Source organism: Cydia pomonella, chromosome 26, assembly GCF_033807575.1.
Source record: "Cydia pomonella isolate Wapato2018A chromosome 26, ilCydPomo1, whole genome shotgun sequence".
Taxonomy (NCBI): Eukaryota; Metazoa; Arthropoda; class Insecta; order Lepidoptera; family Tortricidae; genus Cydia; species Cydia pomonella.
The window spans coordinates 9,840,469-9,867,327 of NC_084728.1; the positions used below are offsets into that span (position 1 = coordinate 9,840,469).

Consider the following 26,859-nt stretch of genomic DNA (forward strand, 5'->3'; position numbering starts at 1 on the left):
TATAAATATTTATATATTATATATATCGTTGTCTAAGTACCCACAACACGGGCCCTATTGAATTTACTATGGGACTTTAGTCAATTTATGTCATAATGTCCTATAATATTTATTTATTTATATAGGAATGTGAACAAACTTGCCCTGATCCGACAAGCAGCAGAGGAATGAGGAAAATGGCGTAATGAAGAAAAGATCGATAGAATTGTTGTTTATTGGCGTAGTCAAGATTACAGATTTTTAATATCGACCATCGCCAGCTTTCTTTGTCAATTAACTCTTAAATATTTTAAAAGCACCGGTTTTGCTCATTGTTTCGTAGTTTAACTACAAGAGCTTAGTTCTCCGGCATTTCTGAATCTATAGAACTATCATTTTCTTCTTTTTCATCTGTCTTATCTTCTTTTCTAGAATGTGTAATAGAGAAATCGTTCGAGATTCTCTCAACGAAGTTGTCTATTTCAGAACCGTTTGAATTATCCCTTAGAGAGAGCTCGGTGAAACCTTGCAAAACTTCATCAAATCTACAACTTGATGAAAGACTGGATTTTACCATAGGATCCACCATAGGTAAGGGCCTAATTACATACTCTGACTGTGCGTCACCTGGCAATCTTTTCGTCAACCCTTTCCTATCATGAATTACAGATACAAGTCCTACTTTTCTGTCTTTGAAACTGGAAGTTCCAGAACCACTCGCTTTGTCGTCATCTTTAGGCTTCCTCTTTATCGTAATAACCCTACGTTTCTCAGAGACAGTGCCATCGGGGTTTTTCACTTGTATAATTTCGGTTATTTCCTCAGTTTCAAATACGCCTAGTTGTAAATCTGAAGACATTTCACTACTTGCCATGCTGGTGCCTGTTGAAAAAGCAGCTTTGCTGCCTGATTTGGGTGGTGATTTTATTGAAACCTTAGAAGCTTTTATAGAAACAGACCCTGGTGTGATAGGTACCTTAGTCATAGGATACCCGAGATCGCTCATTCGATCTTTACAATCTGGGCATAGTGCGGTTATATCCACGTCATGAGGTATAGGTGGTCCTTGAAGTTTTTTCTTTAATTCAGCAGCAGTTTGTTTAAATTCTTTGAGTTCATTACCTTCCCGACCTTCGCTTTCGTATTGTTTTGTAACACCAAGTAATGCTTCAAGTTGCTCCAGTAACTGTCTCCTACTTTCTTTAGTTGCGACCCTTAGCTTTTCATCCATTCCAGTTATAGGTCCATGGCAAACTGCGCATGTACTAGGTATCTTGGGTAAAGGACGTTCGGGTTTGGCCATTCGTTCTATGCAGTCTGAGCATAATTTGTCCATATCCATTGGTGACCCTTCGAGTTTTTTCTTTAAATCAGCGGCGTTTTCTTTAAATTCTTTTAGTTCATCACCTTGCCGGCCTTCGCTCTCGTATTGCTTTATAGTAGTAAGTAACGTTTCAAGTTGTTCTAGTAACAGTCTCCTGCTCTCTTTAGCTGCGACTCTTAGAGTGTCATCCGTCCTATCTAAAGGTCCACCGCAAAGTGTGCATCTCTGTTGTCGATAATACACATCTTTACACAAATCGCATAAATCCTCAATATTAACATTGTCAGGTATACTTGCAGGTTGTTTGCGTAATTTGTTTTTCAATATGGCTGTTGTTTGTTTGAAATGTATTAAAGTGTCTCCTTGTGAAACCGTCTTTTCAAAACTTTTAGTTGGAATTATAGGTTCATCGCAAGTTACGCATTTCGGCAATTGTTCATAATATATTTCCTTACATAGATCACATAAATTCTCAACATCCACATCATCAGGTATACTCGACGGTGGTGTGCGTAATATGTTTTTCAATTCTTTTGCGGTTCGTTTGAAGTCATTTAAATCTTCTCCCTGTGAAACCGTCTTTTCATAGTTTTCCGTTGCAGATAGTAGCTTATCAATATTGTCTTTAATCTCTGAGATAGCCGCTTGGTCAGTCAGTGGTTGACCTGGATGGAAGGGGCCTCCACAGGCTACACAAGCAGTTGCTTTCAATGACGCTTTCCCAACTCGTGGATATTCTTTCTCTTCCATTTCCTTTTTCTCCGCATCTTTAGCTCTAGCTTTGGCTTTCTTTTTAAGTCTATATTTCACTTCCAACACTTTTTTTAGTCTGAAAAATTCTTCTCTCTCCAACTCTTCCAATTCTGACAGAATGTATCGTATCGTAACCATTGTCCTGGGTATGATAATTTTACCCAAAACTTTTGCTTTCCTGTAGACAATTTAATTTTTTGCTTTGATATTTTATATAACACATTAACCCCTCGTATGCCTCCTATGAAAGTCGAGCATTAAAAAGTGACCTTGATATTTTAATCAATAGATTTAAATTCCCACGCATGGATCAGTATAAGCATACAAGGGGTAAAATATTTGAAAGAAAGCTGCCGATGGTGAATTCCGTTAACTTATTGCTTGTGTCCTGTTTCTCTTACCTATTATTTTCTTACCTTTTACTATACTACTGCTACTCGCCAAAAAAGAATAAAGTACATTGTATTAGTAGATACATTAAAATAAAATAAAATCAAGGCGAAACAAAACATCTTGAATTTTAATATTATTATCAGTTTTATTACATATTTTCAAGTTACTATTGTATTTATGTTCGTCATCATATATAAAGAAGTAAACGTATCAGATATTTTTATAGCTTTTACAGAATACTTCTTGCTGGTTCGTCCCTTGTTCCTAAATGACTAAAATCTGATAACCCTTCATTTTAAAAATATTAATTTATTATTTTTATTAAATTTAAAGCAACGTTGATTTACGTCTGATAAATTATTGTGCATAACGCATTTTGAGGTTTCAACATTTAAAAAGAGGAAATAAAATAATGTAAGGGCATTGAAATCTAGTTTTCTTTGGATTTGTTTGTGATAAACATGTAGTGAATAATTCTTTACCATCGTATTTTCGCGGAAACGTACGAACGTGTCATGCTATTTCATTCAGTCGGTACAAAAATTACTAACATTTCCGAGAACATACGATGGGATAGGATTATTCATAACGTACAGTGGTAGTTTGGCTGGTTGTCTCAGAATGAAGGTTAAGAAGAAAAACAATAATATTTTTTATTATTTCACATAGAAATACATGTATTACAATCGTTTAAGTCAGTATACTTATTCAATGTATACCTAGAGCTTGATGTTCCATAGGAAATGGCTCGTACTGAGAGAAATTTTATAATGTATTTGTTTGTGTATGTTGTCTTTCCTCTTTGTCTTTTACATATATTTATCAGTGATAAATTGCCATATCTTATCTTTCATGTTTCCCTTCTTACTATTTTGTTTTCTGTTCGGATTCTGCACTGTATACATTTGATTCATCCCAATAAGACGTTGTTTTAACATCATCTATCGACTTTACTTCGGGATCATGCATTTCTTGTTTGATAGTAATAACTTCTCTTTTCTCCTGGACAATGCCGTCTGGGTCCAGAAATCGTGTTACTCGAGTTATTACGCGTGTTTTAGACTCATATAAACCAAAATCTTGTGCCAATGGAGTTTTGTTATCAGGCTCTCCTAATATTTCTTTACATGAACATATTTCTTTTTCTTTTTGCTTTGGTTGTTCAAAGCTTAATATTACTCCAGAATCCGGCAAATAAGTTATGGAAATTGGTGAGCTTGTATCTTTTCTCGAGTTTTGTTGACATGCGGAACATGAGGAACATATTTCATCATCTTTTGATTCCTTTTTGTCTATATTTAATATTTGTACTGGTTTAGGAAAATATGTCAATAATTTTGAAAAGAGGGACATTTGTGAAGCCGAATCATTTACTTCTTTATTTGATTTTTTCGGTTCTGTGGAATGAGGGGTTTTAGGCAGTGGGGGTAAAGTAGTTTCGGTTCGATCAAAAACCCACTTAGTTTTGTTCTTCACTTGGTCATCTTCTGGACACACGCAATCATCGTCTTCTGGATATATTACTTCTGGATTTTTTGCGATATCTTCACAACTACAAGTTTCGGGTACTTGTTTTTTATTAATTTCTTTCGGCTGTGTGCATTGTGGGGTTATTGGTAAATTGGGTAAAAGAGAAGTTTTCATTTTGTCTTGTTTTTGGTCATCTTCTAGACATGAGCAGTTATCATCGTGTATTTTTTTTGGAATATGTTCGCAACCAGTATTGTTATCTTGTAAGCAGCAAGGTTCATTTTTCTTTGTCAATTCTACCTGACCACAATCGCCACATATGATTTCTGAAATGCTATGAGAAAAGGCACTACATACTGAATTTGAGGTGGAGGAAGTATAAGATACGGAACCAATATTCATTTGGACTTTTGATTCATTGGGGCAAACAGGTTTAGCACAGCAAGGAGATTTAGAGCTCATAACTTTATAAACTGTGCCAGATGACTTTGCTTGTTCAGGTAATAACAACCCAGGTTTTTTTTTGGCCGAATTCTGGCAAATTGACACATCGGATGAAGGTTCTGACTTGCATTTAGCAGAACACATATCGCATGTGTTTTTTGTTGTCCTGGGTTTGGCAGAATACTTACTGCATGTGTTTTTTGTTGCCTTGGATTTGGTTCTTTTTTCATCACTGCCGGCACAAGATTTTACATTTGTCTTTAAGCAATCTACTTTGTTTTCTTTGACTGGAACATGACAACATGGTTCATCAGGAGTTGTTTGCAACTTGAATTTAGGCAACATTTTGGCAAAACAAGTATCGCATATGCTTTTTTTAGTCATCTTAGATTTACCTTTAAAAATAAAAGTAAAAGAACAACTGGATATATCAGGTGATGGCTCAGACTTACATTTCAGCAACATTTTAGCATAACAGGCATCACAACTATTGTTTGAATCCTTCAATTTAATTTTACCTTCATCAGCACAAACATTACACTGAGTATCAGACTTCAAACAATCCATTGTATTTTCTTTCTGTTGTTTTTTCGTATTAGATTTTACGGGTGACTCGAAACACATTGTGAAATCTTCTAGGTCTGGTCTTTCTTTAGAAGCCATGCAGTCAAAATGACTGTAATTTATTTCATGTTTTTCACAAAGCTCATCTTCGGAAATTTCACATTTGGCATATTTTATATTTGGTGATTGGTTTTGCTTACTAGTGTAGTGGTTTTTATTAGTGCATTTACGGCTAATATTACAGCTGTCAGTTGAGATGGATTTTGTGGTTTGTTTAGATTTCAAACAAGCACCACATTCTACATCTGATTTTAGACAATTTTTATTATTGTTTTTTACCGTTATATTATTACAACAGGATACTTTCGGCGATGGTTTAGACTTGCATTTTGGCAACATTTTAGCAGAACAGATATCACAAATATTTTTTGATTTCTTTGGTGTCATTTTATTTTTATCAGCGCAGCGCACCTTACATTTAGAATCAGACTTTAAGCCAGCCATTGTATTTCCTCTTTGCTGGTTTTTTTCTTTAGATTTTACGACTGGCTCGTTACATCGTGCACAATCATCTGGTTCTTCTTTAGGAACCGTGCAACAATGCATGGATAAATTGTCTGCTTTAGAAATGTTCTTATGTTTTTCACAAAGCTGTTCTTTGGAGATTTCACATTTGGCACATATTACATTTGACGATTCCTGTTTTTGAATGTTTTTATTATCATCGTGGCAAATCTTACACCCATCAGTAGTCATAGATTTTGTGGTTTGTTTAGATTTCAAACCTTTATGTAGGTCTTCATCACACAAATCACAATCTAAATCTATTTTTGAAGCAGTTTCTTTAGGACAAACGTTACATTTGGATCTTTCTGGTTTCTTTTTTGAAGATCTTTGTTTATGTCCTTTATCTTGCTTGTGCTGTATACATGACTCGCATTGATCTTGATATTCAGACGACGGTCCTTGCGAAGATTTCTTGGTGAAATCAGGTCTTGTGCATTCCTTTAAACCTTCAGGGTCATGTTCATTTCTATTTTTATTGCTATATTTAGGTTTAGATGCGCAGCAGGAGTCAATTTGTTGACTTTTTGATTGTGTTTTATGCAAGCACTTTTCCTTAGGATCTTCTGGAATTTGTTTAATTGTTAATGTTTCTTTGACTTCTTGGATTGTACCATTGGGATTTAAGTATCTTGTTACTTTAGTTATTGTACGTATTGTTTTATATTCTTCATCAGAATTACAGTCATCGCACTGAATAACATCTTGATTTATTTCGGCAGATTTTGGAGCTTTATGGTTTGATGGGTTACGACTACAAGCGTCACAGTCTTTCACTCTATCTTTTTTTGCTGGTAAATCAGAGAAATGATTACATATAACATTAGCGAGGATTCTCAAATCGTTTTCCGCTCCCGAATAATAGCAAACAGAGTCTGAAGGTTGCTTTACTTTGTGGGTGTTGCCTTGTTTTGTTTTACGTTTTTCAAGACTTTTGAAAATCTCATTAGGATTGATAAACATGTCTATATTTGAAGTTGCAACACCAACATTCTCAAATTTCCCGCTAATATCTACAACATTGCTAATCTGGCTTATCAGTGTAGATAGAGACTCTGAATTGTGACTGGAGCTATTTGTATAGTAAAATTCAAATTCATCATTATTTGCTTTACAAATTCCACATGTTTGCATGAAGTTGTCAAATTTGTTTGAGGATGAATTATTTATTTCTTGTAGTTCACCGCGTTCACTATTCATTTTCCACGTAGTTTCCAAATCTTCAAAACTAGGACTGATTGATTCTTCTTTCTGGTCTTCAGTTATTTGAGTAATGTCAGAAAAATTGAGTTGATTCAGATAGTTTTTATCGCCTTTATTGGGCAATTTCTTCATAATAAGTTTATCTTTGTCAACGTCCGACAATTCTTTCTGAACGTCTATGATCGTATGCATATGGTCGTTTAACTGTGCAACAACGAAATATTTTTCAGGGGAATTTGAGTATAAACTACGTCCTCCAGTCTTCGAATTAATCAAGTCTTTCATATTAATTGCTTCGTGAATAAATGATTTTTCGTATGACTCAAGATCACTTAAAAGATACTCGACAAAGCTGAGTGTATTAAGAGACTCCGTCGATTTATTTACAAGACTAGGAAAATTTCTTTGCTTCTCCATTTTTAATTGTATATCTTACAAAAAGTCAACAAGTGGAAACAAGTGGAAGACTGGTAGTTCTCATTACAATATAAACTTTCTCTGATTTTCTTTTCTTCTTTTTATTTTGATTTTTCGCTTTTAGCGCTTTATTTAAACTAAAATATTCTTCTTTTTTCAAAGCTTCCAATAGAAACCAATGTAAAGTTAGTTTTCTTGCTTTTATTATATTTCCATTGGATTTCCTAATGAGAATTAATACATTTTAAATCGCATCTTTGTGTATTTCTAAAATGCCCCGTCACGAAATAAGACGATCTTGTAATTTTTACATTTTTAAATTTATTTCGTGACGAGACAACTTTTGAGAAATACTAACTGTGTTTGTCGTAGAAAGCTGCCGATGGTCATTTCCGTTTGCTTGTAATGCCAAATTAGGTAATAAACGAAAATATTCGTACTAAGATTATTTGAAACTGAAATTCGATTCTTAAAAAATTGCTCAATACAAATTCTAAAATAAGAAAATATTATTCAATGCTGGTTGATATAGGTATTTCTCAAAAAGTAATCACGTCACAAAACTGTGTTATAGCAGTTTATAGTATTTTTATTCATTTTGCATCTATATAAGGGGTGTTCTCTAACCCTTTGCCATATGTAACGAGATGAATATGTAAGTAGGCATACTAAGCAATGTATGGCTCTCCTATAGAAAAAAAAAAAAACAACTTTTTTTTTTGCCAAGATATATGAATATTAAGATGAATAGTAAGAGCAGCTGTGCATGACCATATAATTATATTCACTTCAAATAATATGGCTAAGATTTAAAAAAAAGTAATGTATATGAAAGTCATGTCAGGAAAATGATTTATTAATTACATACTCCACAAAATTCGTGAGGGAGGACATTTTTGTTACTCGAGAATATTAATTCTTAAGATCACTAAGTTCGTTGAAGTAAGTATATCATAATATTTATAATTCTCGGAATTAATTGAAAATGATTAAATGATATATGACACAAAAATTGTACTTAGTTGAAATTCGAAGAATAGACTGTAGAATATATATTTTGAAATCTTGGTTTCTGACCGCCATTCAATGTAATTGTAATAATATTAATTAGTACATTTATAATATTTAAATATAGACAGATCCTTTTAATTGCATTATTTAAGGTGCCAAATACTCAAAAAAAATTACTTTTCCGATGCTCAAAATACGCAAACTTTATTTTTTCATTACAAATTTACTCTTTTCATGTCAAAAGAGTCTGGCGTATCTGACTGAGCTAGAGACCGCAAAAGCTTACTCTAATATGGATTTTAATCAAGCTATTAAGGTAAAGGTTTTTGAGAAAATTATCATTCGGATAAATATCTGTTTTGTCATGGACGATTTAGACTTAAAGATTGAGGGTAACTCTTAAATTAATAAACAAAGTCGCATTATTCCAATATTCAAGCAAAAGAAGATATGGAAGAACGACAAAGTGAGGCCCCCTTACCATGTCGTGGACAGCCGTTCCCATAGACTTGGAGCTAGCGCAGATCAATACGCAGACAACCCAGGACAGAAAAACCTGGTGCCATCGAACGAGGTAGGGCTGACCCCAAATAACGGGACATGGCAAAGAAGAAGAATAATGACGCCATCTGGCAATAAGCTGGATAATGAATATTGGAGGTATGCGATTTCGAATAAACGTTTTCGGTCAAAACGAAAGTTGATATCGTTTTGACTGAAGTACTAAACATGATCATCCAATAGAACTGAGTATTTTCAACATAAGACCTTGAATCACAGACACACCTGGACTTAGTTTAATTTATATCCCTAAACCACATTAGTATATTACATCTTGTAATTTAAAGAAATGTCATATTCTTTCATTCATCAAATAATGTTCTTAGCGTGAATTTGATTCATATTAGCTAATGGAAACTTTCACACGGAGATTTCAAGACATTTTCTCAGTGTCAGGATCAAAATGACATTGCTTGACTGATCATCTTAACATCAACTGTTTCTCAAAAACTGTTACTTATCATTAAAACTAAAATTTGTATATTTTATATTTATTTATTTTTGTTCCTAAATCTAGGTGTGCATAAATAAAAACAATGATAGATGTTATTTTTTTATTGAAAATGTCTGATACTTGTATCTATGAGGGACCACCATTCGAATCTCTGCTATCAAAAGAACTCATTTCGAAGCTAGTTTGGGAAATGTTTACAAAGCTAATCTGTTGTGCTGATAGGCAATCACGTAATGTTGGATGTATCATAGCAAAATCTTCTAAGATACATTCTGATTTCGCTTTAGCATCTTTAGTAAAACCTTTGTTATGATCTACATTTAAGAACTTAACAGTACTAGGACCGCCTTTCCCGTCTGCTGATCCTATATGTTCGTCAGTCTTAATGTCAATAGTTTCAAAGTTATCATAATATTTTGACAGTTCAAATTCGCTAAATTCTGCCATTGTAGATTGATCGTATTTTTTTTCTTTGATAGTCGTAACTTCTACATTTTCTTGGACTGTGCCATCAGATTTTAAAAATCGGTTGATTCTGGTGATTTTGCGGACTTTTGTTCCGGCATGTTCTTCAGGTATAATGACATTATTTTCATTGTTATTATTAACAGTACTCAGAACACCTTGCCGTTCTGGTTTTCGTGCATGTTTTTTAGTTTTAATGCCAGTTATTTCACTGTTGCCATTCGCAGTATTGAAAACAACTTTCCCATCTGGTTTTCTTGTAAGTTTGTCATTCTTAGTGTCAATTATTTCATCTTTATCGTTGACATTACTAAAATCACTCTTCCCGTATGGTTTGCCTGTTAGTTCTTCAGTCTTAATATCAATTATTTCATAATTATTAATCTGTTTGTACAATTCAAATTTGTCAAATTCTACCATTTTAGTCGGATCGGAATTAAAATTTAATTCTTTGATAGTCGTTATATCTTTATTTTCTTGGATTGTTCCATCAGAGTTTAAAAATCGGTTGATTCTGGTGATTTTGCGTACTTTTGTTGCGTGGCAGCTACCTTCGATGAATTTAAAATCGTCTTTCTTATTCTCCATTTTACTAACTTCTGAAGACACACTACTCAGTGTAAATGATGGAGGGGGTTCCGGTTCAGCACAACAAGCGTCACAAAGTTCTTCAGAATCTGTTTTAAACTCATTCTCTTCTAATTTTACACCAATGCAATAGTCGCACTCGCTCGGTGGTGTATGATGGTGGTGGTGGTAGTTTTTGTTTTTTATAAAATCCATATATCTGATTTCTTCGACCATTACTGGTTTTCTTTCTTCTTTTCCACGCCGCTGAAGATATTTAATAGTACTATCACAAACATTTCTAAAACGTTCTATGGTGTTGGATTCTAATTTGATATTCTTACTTAATTCAATAACAATATTAATTTGCTTTATCAATTCCATCTCTGACTTTATTTTATTATTCATTCCTGCTATATATTGTCTCAACGTGTTCTTATATTTCTTGCATAATACTAAAAAGTTATGAATTTTTTGCGAAAGATTATCATTGAGGATATTAATTTCACTTTTTTTCACTTCTGATATAACATGTGACTCAAGCATTATCTCCATAGACTTGCATTCCTTAATAAATATATCAACGCTGTATTTTATAGCTCTATCTTTTAAAATGACTTCTGATAATTCTTTAACGACAGAAATTTGGTTTTTAAACAACCCTAAAATCTCTTTTATCTCAGGTGGATGGTTATGAATTATATTTATATTCGATTCATATTTCTGTATTTCTAGCAATTTAAATATCATTTCGCTCATTTTATCACTCGGTCCTGCATTGTTGCTATTAAAATCTATTATTTCAGTGTTAGTATCAACAAATTCATTTCTGTCATCTGTTTTGTTAATAAGCGCATTTCCTCTTGAAATGAGATTGGTCAATATGTTCTGAATGCAGTTGATTGTTTCTATTGACACTTTAATAGATACATCATCAAATAACGATTCAGATGATTTCAAAGAATCCATTTTGTAAATAACGTTTTCAAAACCAGCCATAGTTTTAATTACCTAGCTTATTCTCTCTTAATTGTTTTTAAAAGTCAAATTCTTTTATTCTATATAATACAAAATGTCTTCTTTTTATATCATGTATTTTTTTATATCATTCGGAACTTCTTAACAATTTACCGAAATTCAAATGGTGATGAGTTTTTGTTCAAATTTTTTGTATGTTCAAATTCTTCACTCGGTGTCCTGTTGACAATTAATTTAGCCCATTGTTAATGTTCTTTTGACTGTACTGCCGATGGATCTCCGCTACTTAAGTACTCTTCATATTTTTAACTAAGTATAAGCACTGTTGGTTAAGTATACATTTTGCCACAAAATGTTTTTCTAATTCTAGTTTTAATCACTAAGGAATACTTACGTTATAAACGAGTTTTAATAACATATTTAAATTTGAAAGTTAAAATAACTTACAACCCGTACTTGAACGGTACAAATACACAATTTTCCCGTATATAAAAAACAGTTAACTGGTCACTAAAAGTTTTAATTGGTTAAAATAAAATTCACTTTTCACAGTATTACCAAGGCCCCAACGTTGTCTGTTCTCAATACAGAATTGAATAATCAAGCCGTAGCTAATTTGGTGGTTACACTGCTGTGTATGTGTGCGTAAAAATAGTTTTTAGGGATGTAGACTGGTCGACAAGCGTTACACAGCGGAACGGAATAGTGATTATTCGAAGCTTAGATATCTTTTGAAATGCTAATGTGTAATAAACATTTATTATACACCGTGTTTTTTTTTTTTTCGTTAATTTCAAGTGTGCATCCCTGAGCTTAAATTAAGTAACTTTCTCAAAGACACCTGTATTCTAATTAACTCCATTTCGGAGATAATTAATAATTAATTTTTTATCTTATAAGGCTCTTACGAGCGTGTACACTTCCCTTAGGACCTTTTTACATATTGATTAGTGTTTAGTCCGAGTTAATACATTTGCTACTTAGCGTACATACTATCTCGGACGATCGATGTTCGAAATAATATTTATGTCACAGTTTTCAATTGTTTGGTTGAGTTAAATGTAATGCCCGTGTTACAACAACGCTATATGCAACTTTTTATAAAAATGAAAATAATAAAAAAATTATATATACATATATATTTTAAATTTATTAACAAAGCCATTTAGTTTCCTTAAACGTACTTACCGATACCCCGAAGTTAACGGAATTCAATAAAAACACGGTGTATAATGAACTAATTCAATTCTTAAAGAAAACATATTTTAGTACTTATTTATGTATTGTAATTAAAAATCCGAACTTTCCCTTCGTTTCAACCAGTGACGTGACGATAAAATCGTGACCGAATAACCACAATAAAGAATAAAAGCGTTTTCTGTTAATTTTAGGTATAGTAATTTAAAATTCAAGTAAAATTAAAATTGTAAGAAATGTCGATAGTTTATCGATATAACTTTATCGACATGGTCACAGTATCTGGTTATACATTGTTAATCGTGGGAATGTGTGTGGCGAGGGTGACAGCTGGCTTTGACTTCATCTTTTGAATCTTATATCTACGGACATTACAATATTTGACGCTGATGTCAAGCTGCGCGCAGTACATCAGGGGGCCTACCGCGAAAATTGAAATTCGCAAATTGCTGGGAACTTTTTCTTTTACTCTCACTAAGACGTAGTTAGAGTGACAAGAGAAAAATGCCCGCAATTGACGAACTTCGATTTTCGCGGTTATCCCAGATGAGCCTCTTATGGCATAATTCTCGTCGGGTTATTTATCAGCTCTAATCAGACTTTTATAGTTATTTTAACTCGTGCGATGAGACCATTTCATTTGCCATATGAAGGCTAGAGGTAAAGAGAATAATCTCTTATGGGGGAACTTATGGCGGGTAGAGGTAAGGAGAACAATCTGTGTATGAAAAGTGTCCATCAAAAAACCTTAAATAGGTGGCGCCACCATACATCGCGAACAATTTTTTAATATGATAAAAAATTTCAAATCACTGACAGCACACTTCACTCCGTCAATAACGTCTAAGTTCGTGTCATATCCTTGTGCTACCCTAGCGCCACCGCACAGATTTCGAACTATTATTTACAGCTGTCAGCTGGACACTAGTAACAGTTCTCCTATGGACGGTAGAGAAAGGACGTCTATCTCTTATGGCAGAACTGTTGCAAATTGATCAGCTTTCAGCTTTAAATAATAGTTACTAATCTCTCCGGTGGCGCTAGGCAGGCTCATGGATATTACATGAAATATAGAAGTATAGTAAGATACAGGCGAAATGGGGGAGTGGCAACATATAACCCGACCAAATTACGTAGGTTGTTTTTGGTATGTTGTCAGGAATGTTAAAACGTGTTTTTAATTTTGTCGCATTGCGTCTGTTCTGACCCACACAGCACACGCGTGTAGCACATCTATATAAAATACTAGGTCTATGACATTTAATAATCGGTGTATTGTGGCGCCACCTTTTAACTTGTTTTTTGATATACACTTCATTTTGATTTTGCTCCTTTTTCTACACTCCATAATGTAATTAATACTGGCTGTCAAAAGTTGACATTTGAAAAATAAAGGCACAATTTTTTTTCACACACCTCTTCTATAATCCGTAAATCTGAGACCCTACCGCGTAAAACGAAAATCGAAATTTATTTGTCGTGTCGCTCGAATATGCAAGACGGAATTTCGATTATATTCGCGGTATGCCCTCTGATGACCAACCAGAGAAAAAACACGACGTAAAGTATGAGCACTGATTAGATTTGTAGCGAAATCAGTATTTATGTAATTTAGTTTTGAATCCCCAACGTAAAAGAGGAGTGCATGGAAGGTAGAGGCAAGGAACAGAATCTCCATATACCAAAAAGTGTCCGACAAAAAAGCACATGTAGGGACCGTGCGCGTTGGAGGGTATGCCATCTTGTGGCCTGAATCGGAACCATAATCATTTACACGTCACGTGTTTTCTTGTGCATAGTAGGTTGTGCCATCTTGTGGGTTACATCGGAACAATAAACATCACATTTACGCCTCGCGCCAAAAATCTGACGGCTCCTGTGCTGCCTCCTACAGTTCATGCACGCTCCCTATAAGTGACGCTACAATACCTAGACCCTTGAGAAAAAAAATCTAATCATAGACAGCGCACTTCACTTCGTCAATAACGCCTAGGTTCTCAGCTACTCTAGCGCTACTCTGGAGAGATTTGGAACTATTATTTATAGCTGACAGCTGGACACTTTTGCAACAGTTCTGCCTATGGAGATTCTGTTCCTTGCCTCTACCTTCCATCGAGGAGTGTTATTGACGCCAATGTCTGTCTATCTGTCTTTCTGTGGCATACTACTTCTCCAAAGGATGGACCGATTTTTTTTATCTGTAAGTGAATTTCCTTGCGTTGGTTTTTAGCTATGTTTGATAAATATCGATCCAGCTGTTTGAAGAGTATTAGCTCTTTTCCAAAATGGTGTAAGGCTTTTTGGCATAACATTGATATGTTTGGGATATAGCGTACGTTTTTTAGTTTATAAATTCACAGTCATAGTTTCATTAATTTGTAGCCTGATTTTTATTTTTGTTTGGTAATAAAATCTGAACTTTCTCAAGGCATTGTATTTCATAGAAGGTATCAAACTAAATAATAAGCCCAACACTGTAATTATAGCAAGTTCTTAAGTAGGCGGAAGGCATCCACCGGCAGCTTTCCTTTTAAAAGATCTCTAAGGCCTCTAAATTAAAGATTCTTCGTGGGAGGCCTCTAAGACCCCTAAATTAAAGATATAGTCCTTGTAAGAGGCCTCTAAGACAAATGAATCCATATTTTAAATTAAATATGTAAGGGAAACGTCTTAGTGCTCCAATGGCCATAGATGACGCCGTGATGCTGTCAAATCCATTGACGGTGACTTATTTGAACAGATCGATTCACAAGAGCTGGCACGAATGTAATGAATAATTGATATAAAATATCAGTCTGTATTGTACCAACCAATAAAATGGTGGCTCTGACTGTATACCGATCAAAGAGAATTTGAAATAGAGGTGGATTGTCAAAGACAACTTTGTAGCCACGTAAATTTACTGCCATCTTTCGACACATGAGTAAAACTTTTCGAACGCCATTTGACTTTGATCCTTATTGTTTCACTGATATGTTAAATTTGTTAAATATCAAAAAGTGGCGCCATCTTACCAGGCACAACCTAAAGTTTATGGCGCCATCGCTCGAAACGATGCTGCCGTACCTTTGGCCTTTGATCTATTAGATGGCGCCGCTTTTTGATATTTAACAAATTTAACACATATTAAGGTCAAACGGCGTTCTATAGGTTTTAATCATGTGTCGAAAGATGGCAGTAAATAGTAGTAGTAGTAGTAGTAGTAAAACACTTTATTGTACAAAAAGAAACATAAAACAGGAAAGAACACACATCATTTGTTCAAACGCGAACTTATCCCTTCCAGGGATCTCTTCCAGTTAACCTAAAAAATCTAAATTTACTGTGGCTATAAAATTTTCTTTAACAATGCACCTCTATTTGAAATTCTCTTTGATACCGATACAGGTGTCAGTAATACAAAAAGATTTAGTTCATTCCATTCGTATCAACTTTCGTGAATCGACAGTTTCAAGATGACATATACGGTGACAGTGAGGAGCACTAGGGCATCTCCCATGTCAAAATGAAAATCACTTACTTGTTAGTCTGATCATGGGACAGGTCCAGACTCATAAAGTTGGACCGCAGCTGTTCGATGAAGATCATCTTGCGCAGGAGTTCGTGCCAGGTTTGCTTGGCCTCGGCGATTACCTCGCCGCCCTTGTCGATGCCGAGGAAGGGGTAGGAGTCGGGGCAGTTCTGAAAATTTGCATTTATATTATTGACCGAAGCTGAAGGTGTCCGTTTCAGATTGGGCAAAATGCTTTAGGATGTTCCCTTCTGTGGGCCTAATTTTTCAATCAATAACCGTTAAATTTTGTGAGCACGTTCGGTAGTTAGATATAAATTTTCTGTCGTTTCGTTTTTTGGAAAATATGCAAAAAGGTGGAAATTGACATATAAGTAGATACACTACATTGTTGTTGAGTATCCCATAACGGCCATAACAAAGTTTAGCGAGAAAATAACAGAATTTAAGACGATGACAGTATACCCTCCATACTGTCAGAGGTAAAGAAAACAATCTATTATGGAATAACTGTTGTTAAAATGTCAGTTGGCAGCTGTAAAGCTGTGTCAGTTCGCAATCTCTCCGGTGGCGCTTGGGTAGCACAAGGACATGACATGAACGACGTTATTGAGGGAGTGAAGTTGCTGTCAGTGTTTTGAATTTAACCTTTGATATGCTTAGGAGCAGATGAGCTCCATATATATTCAAGTAAATTCAAGTTAAATATGAAGATGTCATGGTTGCACCTCTAGCCTCCATACCGTATAGACGAATTCCGTCGCATACCATATGTCTGTCAATATAATACAGAAAAGTCCTAATACCAAAGATAATTTGAAATAGAAGTGGACTGTCCAAGAACACTTTGTAGCCACAGTGCGCCATCTATTAATAGATCAAAGGCCAAAAGTATGGCGGCATCGTTCCGAGCGATAGCGCCACAACATTTAGCCCATGCCCGGTTAGATGGCGCCACTTTTGGATATTTAACACATATCAGTGAAATAATAAGGATAAAAAAAAATGGCGTTCTAAAAATTTTAGTCATGTGTCGAAAGATGGCAGCATTTTTTTTTCATTTTCCCTAATTTAATGTCCAGTCAGCGTCAAATACTTCGTAGCAGTCAAAGTGGCCAAATAGTTCGGTACCTACACCATACTAAATATATGGTGCACCGAACTATTTGGCTACTTTGACTGCTACGAAGTATTTGACGCTGACTGTCCCACTGCTGGGCAAAGACCTCCCCTCACTTTCTCCACTCAACCCTGTCTTTTGTAGATTCCCGCCAATCCGGATAAAATACGTCCAAGTCGTCATCTCCTTTTCGGTCTGCCTGCACCCCGGCCAGCACCATCTATGGTGTTCCGTGGGCCCCACTCGGTAGCCATATTGGCCCACCTTTCAAGGCAAATTTATGGCTACAAAATTTTCTTTGAAAATCCACTACGGAAGATGACATTTATGGCGTCATTTGGTTGCCAAAACTTGACATTGTCAGGGTGAGGTAATTAATTCGGGGCGAGAGAAGAATATCTATTCTCTACGAAACTATTACTCATGCTATGCACACACAGCAGTTGCAACAAGAACACTTACATCTTCGATCCCGTAAGTAGCTATTCTGCAGCCAGCTATACTCTTAGTGTTCCTGCCAACAGTCACGCAAGCCTGCAAACAAACACACATATTAAGTCATTGTATTTTCTATAAAGCTGACAACCAAGTAGATTCTAAACTCCAGTGGGGTCCCCATTTTGCTACTCTTTCGAATAGACTGAGTTCTGCAGCTTTTGCAGTAAGCAAAATCCGTCAGTTAACTGATGTCAAAACAGCTCGATTAGTATATTTTAGTTACTTCCATAGCATTATGTCATATGGTATTTTACTGTGGGGTGGTGCTTCAGAGATAAATACCGTTTTTGTTCTGCAGAAGAGGACTATTCGAGCAATATATAAAATGAACCATAGAGACTCACTTAGAGATAAATTTAATTTAATTTGAATTATCAATTAATAAATTTAAGAATCATGTAAAGCGTAATCTTATTTCTAAAGCTTATTATACAAGACTACATGAATGATAAAACAACGTGGGATTAATTGAAATGATTAATTATTTATTATATTTGAATAATGATGATGAAATGGATATTCCAATGCATGTACTTCCTTTGTTGTTTTTTTTTGTTTGACATTTAGAATTTATTCTAGAAACATTCTAGACTAGTATTTTTTATACAATTGTTTTTTTTTTGTATGACGAAATTTTGTGAAATTCTTAGTATTAAATTTCATCTATGAATTATATTCATTAGTATTATATATGGAATAATATTTACATCAATAAATTGCTCTGATAATTAGCTTAAGATAATTATATGTAATACTGTCTTCCTATTCATAAGTGCTTGTTGCTAGGCCTACATGAATAAAGTATATTTGAACTGAACTGAACAAGCAAACTACCCGCCTGATGATACCCTATTCATGAGGAAGAAAAAGAGGAAGACTTACTTTTTTCGGAAAATTCTCGAGCACCATCTTGTTAAGGTTCGGGTAGAAGTAGCGACACCTGGCGAGTATTATGAACGCGTCTCGAACCTGCTCGGTGAACGACACGTACACTCTGCGAGACAAACAGATAATAATAATAATAAATAATAAGTTTTATTAGGCAGGCGTCCGGTTTTTTATCCCATAGCCCAGTATTTAGTCCATCGCTTTCACCCAATAGCCCAGTTCATTTTAGATTCCATCAACTCTCAAATAGTCCTTACACCCTGGCGGGTGCTGCCTCTGCGTGCGTCCCATGACACGGGCAAGGCCAGGGCAACATCCGCTAGGTGTACCTACCCCTTACATTTCATTAAAGTGTCAAAAGGGCCTCTACGTGTTGGCTTCGGCTCCGCGCACGCCTCCCAAAGGTCCGGAACACCATTGTTCCGTGATGGGAAAGATATACATAATAAATAAATAATAATATATGCATGCCAGCTTGGACCCATCGACTCAGTCCAAATGCGCGCTGTAGGAATCACCGACGATCCCAAAATCGCAAGCGGTATTAAAGCTTCAAGTCTAAGGAGAGACTTTGCCTCCTTGTGTGTGTTCTACCGCTTATACAATGGGCTGTAATCTAAAGATTATTTCTACTCGTAGATTGTAATGATTGAATTAAGATTTCGTATACCAAACTGGAATTGGGTACTTTTCATGTATGGGCTCCCAACTCAACTATAATATTCATTTCGAAACGGTTGAGTCAACTATAATGAAAATTACCAATCACAGCTCACCGCGGTCAAGAGGACGAAACAAAAAGATAGCTCAAATTAATATTTTATTTTAGGTTGTATTACTATACAATTTTTTACGAAAAATTTATTACAAAACAATTGCTTCGTAATTCATAAGTCATAAACGCACAAGTGACACCCTTAATATAGCAACATCCATAGACTACGAACTTACCATTGCTTGTTAATCTCCATAGGCTACGGTGGCCAAAATCGAGAAAAAACTGTTTAAAAATTGAATTTAGCAAGGAGCAAGTACAATCAGCCAAGAAAGTGGTTTATCACTTTTCGACTCTATTTGTCAAGTAATAGAGTCGAAAAGTGGTAAACCACTTTCTTGGCTGACTGTACCAGGGCCTCATGAAGGTGTCGTTGACCACCCGGCCGGGGCGCGTACGAGTATGAAGGTATCGCGGCTGCTCGCGTATCTTAAATAGCTGTAGGTATACTTTTGGGTTGTTCACATGTATGCTTTTATTAGTTTAAAGTATTATTTTTGATGACTCGTAGAAAAAGTATTGTATACAATAGTGATACAATCAAGCTTTTCAATCTCGTACCTCACTTAGGCAACTCAGCAAGCTTCGTTGCCAATACACGGTACTTGACTGAAAAGCACGGTACTTGATTGTATACTTAAAATACTAGTTTGACATGATGCCAACGGCCGCTTTCTATCACCGCACCACTCGCCGTCGGCAGGATGTTCATCCCCACACCCTAGAATCCAAATGGTCGCGTACTGTGTGGTTTAAGAGGAATTTTCCTCCCGCGGATGCTTCGGCTACTACACAGCCGAGGTTTTCCCGAGGGACTACACTATGGGGTTCTTCAAAAAGAAGTGTACAGGTTTTTAAAGGGTTGGCAACGCGCATGTAATATATCTGGTGTTGTAGACGTCCATAGGCTACGGTGACTGCTTACCATTAGGCGGGCCATATGCTTGTTTGACACCGATATACTATAAAAAGAGCTGTTAATTATTAACATTTGTAATAATTTAACCATACGAGTAATTTACTTTCTGTACATAGTATTCAGTTAGTTCGTTTGTCTGGAAAGATTGACTGGAAGAGATCTCGTATAGGGACACCTTGACATTTTTCTGTTTGGCCGTATCACAGGCCGTATGGTTGACTGGTAGAGCATGGCATGAGGCATTAAGTCCGCCATTTGTACCTTTTTTGATGTGCAATAAAATTTAAAAATAAATAAATAAATAAGTTGGCCTTTGTACAGTGTATATATTTTGTTTATATTGTGTTTGTGATCTGTCTTATGTTCGTTACCCTTCGGGCGTAAACACTTGAATCCCTCACTACGCTCAGGATTCTATTACAGAATCTCTCGCTCTTCTCGGGATTCTATTATAGAATCCTTCGCTTTGTTCTGGATTCAAATCCCGGCTTAAATATCATTTTGCTTCCTTGTGACACAAACTACTATTTTAGCCCTAAGTATGTAGAGGTATTTAAGTATTTATAAATATTTATATATTATATATATCGTTGTCTAAGTACCCTCAACACAAGCCTTATTGAGCTTACTGTGGGACTTAGTCAATTTGTGTAATAATGTCCTATAATTTTTTTTTTTAAGTCGCTGTCTAGGAAACAATGGCTTAAGGCATTAAGTTTGTCATTTCCACTTACGAGCAATAAAGTTTTAATACATAAAGTACTCACAACACAAGCGTAACCATTTAAAGATTCTACTCAACTCCAAGGCACGGAAACCGGTTAAATTTCCAAACCATTATCATGGGGCAAAACCTTTTAATTCCGGTTTCACTCGAATAACCGTTATTTTTATACCGGTTTTTATTAGAACAGTTCCTGTCAAATTAACCGGTTTAAATAATTAAAAACCGGTTCCTGTGTCGGTGTCTATGTTTACGTGATCTCAGGCCGGCCATAGCTCGTCGAATAAACTGTTTTTTTAGGTTACAATAAAGTTCTTAAAACGTTCGCATTCTTATAAAAGTCCGGAGAAATAAACCGGTATTTTATAAACCGGTTCCAAGCCTTGCTTAACTCTGCGCCATGGTTCTCCACTGCTTCAGTCTTCTGCCGCTCTGGGCGATGGCAAGAGCTTAACTGATCATTGGTAGACCTTACTTCATTGCTTTAAAGTTTACAGTCCGACGATAGAATAGACTAGAATAGACGATAAAAAGATAGCTCCTTAGCAATTCCCCTTAGTTCAGCGCCTGAACAATTTTATTGATACATGTGCAATATTGCGGCACTAGAAACTGCAGGCGTTATAATATATTTTTAAGCTACAGAATTCGCTCCGTACTGTAAAGGCAGTTTAGGTTTAGGTTTATATTACAATTTGTGTAATAATGTCCTATTATATTTATTTATTTTATTTATTTATTTATTACTTAGTGAAAGTTACTAGTCAAAAATCACAGACTGCTTCCATTGGTGGATAATGTAAATAACTGACCGCTTCTTGGGTGCATTTGAAAACAGCCTTAGGCATGCTTAACCGTCGCTTCACGCGATAGTACACGAGTGTGCCACCGCCCTTGTGAATTTGTGACACTTCCCCAACCACCAACTTCGCACATAGCGATTATGATCACTACATCTTCATCATATCAACCCTTTATCGCCCACTGGTGAGCATAGGCCTCTCTTCCAGTACACCACTTGCCCCGATCCTGAGCTAATCTCATCCAGAAGTGACGCGCTATCTTCCGAATGTCGTCCACGTGTCAACGGACGCCAGGGGCTTCTTTCATGACTACATTTTATAAAAACCAAAGTTCCCTGCCGCGTCTGTATGTTTGCGATAAACTCGAAAACTATTAAATGGATTTTCATGTGTGGAGGAGTGGTTCTTGAGAAAGGTTTAGGTGTATAAATTTTTAATGTTCTACTCCTTAATTGGGGGCGGATCGCTAGTAAGATAAAGATTATTTTTCAAGTAGGCATATTACAATGCGCTTATGAACGTCAAACAAAGCTACGCCGGCTCTAACCCTACACCTCTGACATGGACGAAAAGATTGAAATCCCTTCTAGATTGTAGGAGGGTATCCCAATATGGGAGCGGTAAGAAACTCTGCCGGCTAGGTAATAATATATGTTTAGTACTCACATGCCTAACTCTTTAGCGATCCTTCTCAACTCGGCGCCAGTAGCCAAGGCGCTCCACTGCATCAGCCTTCTGCCGCTCTGGGCGGTATTGAGCCGGTTCCTCATCTGCTGGAGGGAGATTAGGGAGGGGAGGACGGGGAAGCGGGCCTTGCCTGCAGTCTCGTCGTTGTCATCTGTCATTCAGAATTGGGCAGTGGTTAGTGGTTGGTTAGTGGTTAGTGGTTAGTTAGTGGTTTGGAAGTGGTTAGTGGTTAGAAGAGTGGTTGGGGAGTGGTGGAAGTGGTGGTGGTTGGGGTTGGGTGTGGGTTGTGTAGTGTGTGTGTGTGGGCTAAATAAATAATAAATTAAAATGGGACAATATTACATAAATCGACTTAGTCTTACAGTAAGCTCAATAAGGCTTGTTTTGTGGGTACTAGGCAACGATATATACTGGATGATTTTGGGGTTGTGGTCAGGAATACTAAAATTAAGATGGTCATACTGAACAAGGTTTTCCATGGGATTGACCATAAAAAAATTTAAACATCGAAATGCCGGGACATGCTCCAAGCCAGCCTCTGTATTTTAAGTTGAATGATTGAATGTAAGAGCTTCGCTCGCTCGTTCGAAAAGTGAAACTGGAGTTCTTTTCAAGTTAGGCCGCAAACAACTTGGATGGCGAATGTTCGAAAGGACATGAAGGTGTTGGGACTCCACGAACAAGACAGAGACACCCAAGAAAGGAATAAATGGCATCGCATGATTGGGATAGACGGCCTCAGGTAACGGGAAGAAGGCGAGGCAGAAGAAGAGGAGTGCTTTTCAAGGAGTTTTTTGTGGATGAACGGTCTAGTCTAGTGGGTTTTGATACAAGCTTTTATCGCTGACTGTACTTTTCTTTCCACAGGCAACTAATACTCATAGAGACAATTCTAAAAACCCACAACACCATTAGGTTGCGTTCTTTTACACAGAGCTCCTATGCCCACCTCTTGTCTTCATCATCAGATCAGCTCGATGGTACCATAATATCGCATTGTCACCCGACTTACATATGTATGAAAATTTTCAGCTCAATCGGAAACCGGGAAGTGGATCAAATTTAACTTGCAAGATTTGATTACAGACCGTCAGACAACGCGACAGGTGAAACTAAATAAAAACTTGTAACTGTCTATAATATAAGTTAACTTACAAAACAATACAAAAGATATAAACACATTATAAAAAACCTAACCTAGGGTGCCGCCAGCAGCGGGGCAGGGCCCAAGCTGCCGGTGGTCAGGGCCGCAGAAAGAGGAACCGCCGGACTATCCGCGCCGTGTCCAAGATCACCGCCTTCTGCATCTGACCCTTGATCCAACCACCTAGCGAGAGTCTCTTAAGGTGTTGGTCGAGACTCTTCGCTATGAGACCGTTCGCTGAAACGACTATCGGGACAAATGATCGTCGAATCAACATCCCACATGGCGGTTATCTCGTTAGCCAAGTCTAGGTACTTACTTACTTTCCTTATTATTATTATCTGTCTTACCATATCTCGGGACCATGGGGTCCCGGACCTTTGGGAGGTATGCGTGGGGCCGAAGCCAACAGCGCAGAGGCCCTTTAAGACAAATTAATCTACAAGCAAGGGATACACGTGGCGGATACCATCTCCGAGCGCACAATATGATACATCCGGAGATGGTCCCCGCCAGGTGCAAACTTGCAAAGACTATTGCAGTGCAGCACTTTTGTGCTGCGATGGGATCTAAGGTCATAAGGCTATTGATTTGAAAGTTGGATGGACTGGATAATAGGCTATGGGAGGAGACTAGCGGACACCTGCCGCGACAATCAGTCTCGGAATTGTGTAAGACAGGCGGTGACTCGCCAACTCATTGAGTCGGCCCCACAACGGCCGCACGCACAGTGCGACAATAGGGCAACACTTTGGAGCAGCTGTGAGGTTGTCGAGAGGTGAGACTGCGGAAGCCAGATCCCGGTAATCCGTTCAGCAGGCCGCCGGCGTTATGACATTTTACACTGCCAACCTGGAGCATAGGTCCCGCTCTTGCGACTCCACTCTGGCCGGCCGGTGAAGGCAAGCGCAGAGGCGAGGGCCAAATAAAAGGGCCCTCTGGAATAGGGGTCCGCGGTGTCGCCACTCACCGTCAGCTCGCCACAAGCTTATTATTATTTGTAAAGCAGGCAGGCAGTTGAAAAAACTAATAATGCCTGTATCCAGAGTCAGTTATAAAGTCTTCAGTGTTGAGTAGAATTTGCATTGTGCGCATCTAATTTATTCTTAAACTCATTGACACTTTGGGCCTATACTATATCCTCTGGGAGATTTTTGTAGGGAAGTTTTATTTGGCACTTAATTTATTTGTTAATTAGCTATCCGATACTTTAGACTTGTGAAACAGACCCTTGTTAATTGCGTCCTTGTAAATAAAAACATATTAAATTTATATTAAAGATACCTGAATCATGCAAGCCATATTTTATTAATTTGAAAATATTAACTGTACCGTGTTTATATATTTTTGAAATTGCTATGTATGTTAAATTAAGTATTAATCAATTTCCTGTTTATAATAGTGCACGGCAGCGACACAAAATCTCATATCAGCAATTAAAAACAGCCCTGCGTGCAAAAAGTGTTTATGGTATGGCACCCAAATTGTATAATTCCAACCCAATTCAATAAGCGAATCTGAAATGCCTGTATTTAGGAAACATTTATTGGACTTTTTAGTACAAAATGCTTTTTACTCTTTTTCCTACTCCTCTACTGTTATCTGTCATTTATGCATTCATTAACACGAATATAAGAACATACATAAAAGGTTTCAAGAAAAGTCTATATTGTCTATCTCATAAAAGCTCTTGTGCTTTTAATCGCTATAACGTTACTGCGATTAATGGCTACCAACCTAACAAAACCAAAACGAATACAGTTTTAAACTAAGTGCATTGCTGCCAACTTACAAAATATTCATTTGGTTGCATAGTAAAAATAATTACTTCATAAGTCAGAAAAACGCATGTGACACCCGAAATATAGCAACACCCATATACTACGAAGACCGCTTAGCGTTGCTTGTTAGTCTCCGTAGGCTACGGTGGCCAAAATGCTCGTGGCGTATTCCTTTACAATGTTCGCCTACGCCTGCGGCTCCGGCTCACATTGTAAAGGTCTTAGCACACTATTACAACTCAACAGCCACTCGACTCAAAATTAAATATTGAAATTAAAGCCTTATCTTGTATGTCCTACAGTACAATGTTTAACATTTAAGTACTGTCGGGTGGTCTACGCGTCGTCCACTCGTCGTCCACTAAGCTGAACCAAAAGTGAGTTGAGTTGGTGTGGAATTGATATAGTGTGCGAAGACCTTAACTCACGCCACTCGCCTTTTTTGACCGTTCTTATACAACTGTTGCATAAAATACTATAAATGAATATTTTGACCATATTCCGCAAAATTATTAAATTTAGTATAATGTAGTATTTACATTAGATTGATTAACATACCATCATCCTTCTCCATTGGGTTATCTTTATTCCGATGTTATATTTCTTCTGCTTATGAGAACAGCATATCAGGTTTTCTAAGTTTCACTGTTTCATGTAATTTGGAGGGTTGTATGGATTTTAATGCATTTTCTATGGAAATTTGTGGGTTTTTGTTAGTTGGATGGATTGGTGTGACATCGTTGCATTGTGTTTTTGTCGTGTCACTTTTAGAAGAATGTGTCAGTATTTTGAACAGTTTAGAAGAAGAAAAAATTACATGAAGGTTGGGACAGGTTAGGTAATAGTTCTTCTTCTTTTAAATATGGCCTCCATCAAATATATTTTGATGTACGGAAGGTGGAGATAAGGAACGAAATCTCCATGTACCAAAAAGTGTCATCAAAAAACTTTAAATAGGTGGCGCTACAATACCTAGAATACTTGAAAAAAAATCAAATCATAGACAGCGAGCGCACTTTACTCCGTCAGTAACGCCTAGGTTCTTAGCTACTCTAGCGCTACTTTGGAGAGATTTGGAACTATTAATTATAGCTGACCACTGGACACTTTTGCATAAGTTCTGCCTATGGAGATTGCGTTCCTTAACTCTACCTTCCATATTAAGACAGAAATTGCGAAACGTCTGGTTGACGTAACTGGTGACCGAAGAGCTGGCGGCTTCCTCGCACAACGTATCAGTATTACGATAAAACGAGGGAATGCCGCCAGCATCCTTGGTACAATGCCTCAAGGGCCTATTACAAGCTTTATTGTCCTATTATTATGCGCTTACGGGTCAAATCTTGCAAGTTAAATTTGACCCATTTCCCGGTTTCCGATGAAGCTGAAAATTTGCATACCTACATATGTAAGTCGGGTGACAATGCAATATTATGGTACCATCGAGCTGATCTGATGATGGAGACAGGATGTGGCCATACGAACTCTGTGTAAAATAACGCAACCTAATGGTCTTTTTTATTTCCTAATTAATATAGATTTTCGAATATAGCTAATTCTAATTAATTATTCATAAGTTACAGTTTATATTCAACATTTATTTTTATAATATTGTTATTCGGCCAACTTCACTGCAGTAGCCAGGAATGTCAAGATTACGGCATT

At 36.6% G+C, this 26,859-nt stretch overlaps 1 protein-coding gene across 1 annotated transcript; it reads right to left on the reverse strand.

Moving 5' to 3' along the window:
* Window positions 1-198: 198 nt before the first annotated feature.
* On the reverse strand, window positions 199-26,687 carry LOC133531942 (uncharacterized). Its single transcript, XM_061870380.1, has 6 exons — window positions 25,753-26,687; window positions 22,249-22,420; window positions 18,356-18,467; window positions 17,438-17,509; window positions 15,865-16,025; window positions 199-2,234 (listed from the first exon to the last, which is right to left on the reverse strand). The coding sequence occupies exons 1-6, from the start codon at window positions 25,766-25,768 to the stop codon at window positions 338-340; spliced, it is 2,430 nt and encodes an 809-aa protein (XP_061726364.1). The 5' UTR covers window positions 25,769-26,687; the 3' UTR covers window positions 199-337.
* Between the last annotated feature and the right edge of the window lie 172 nt (window positions 26,688-26,859).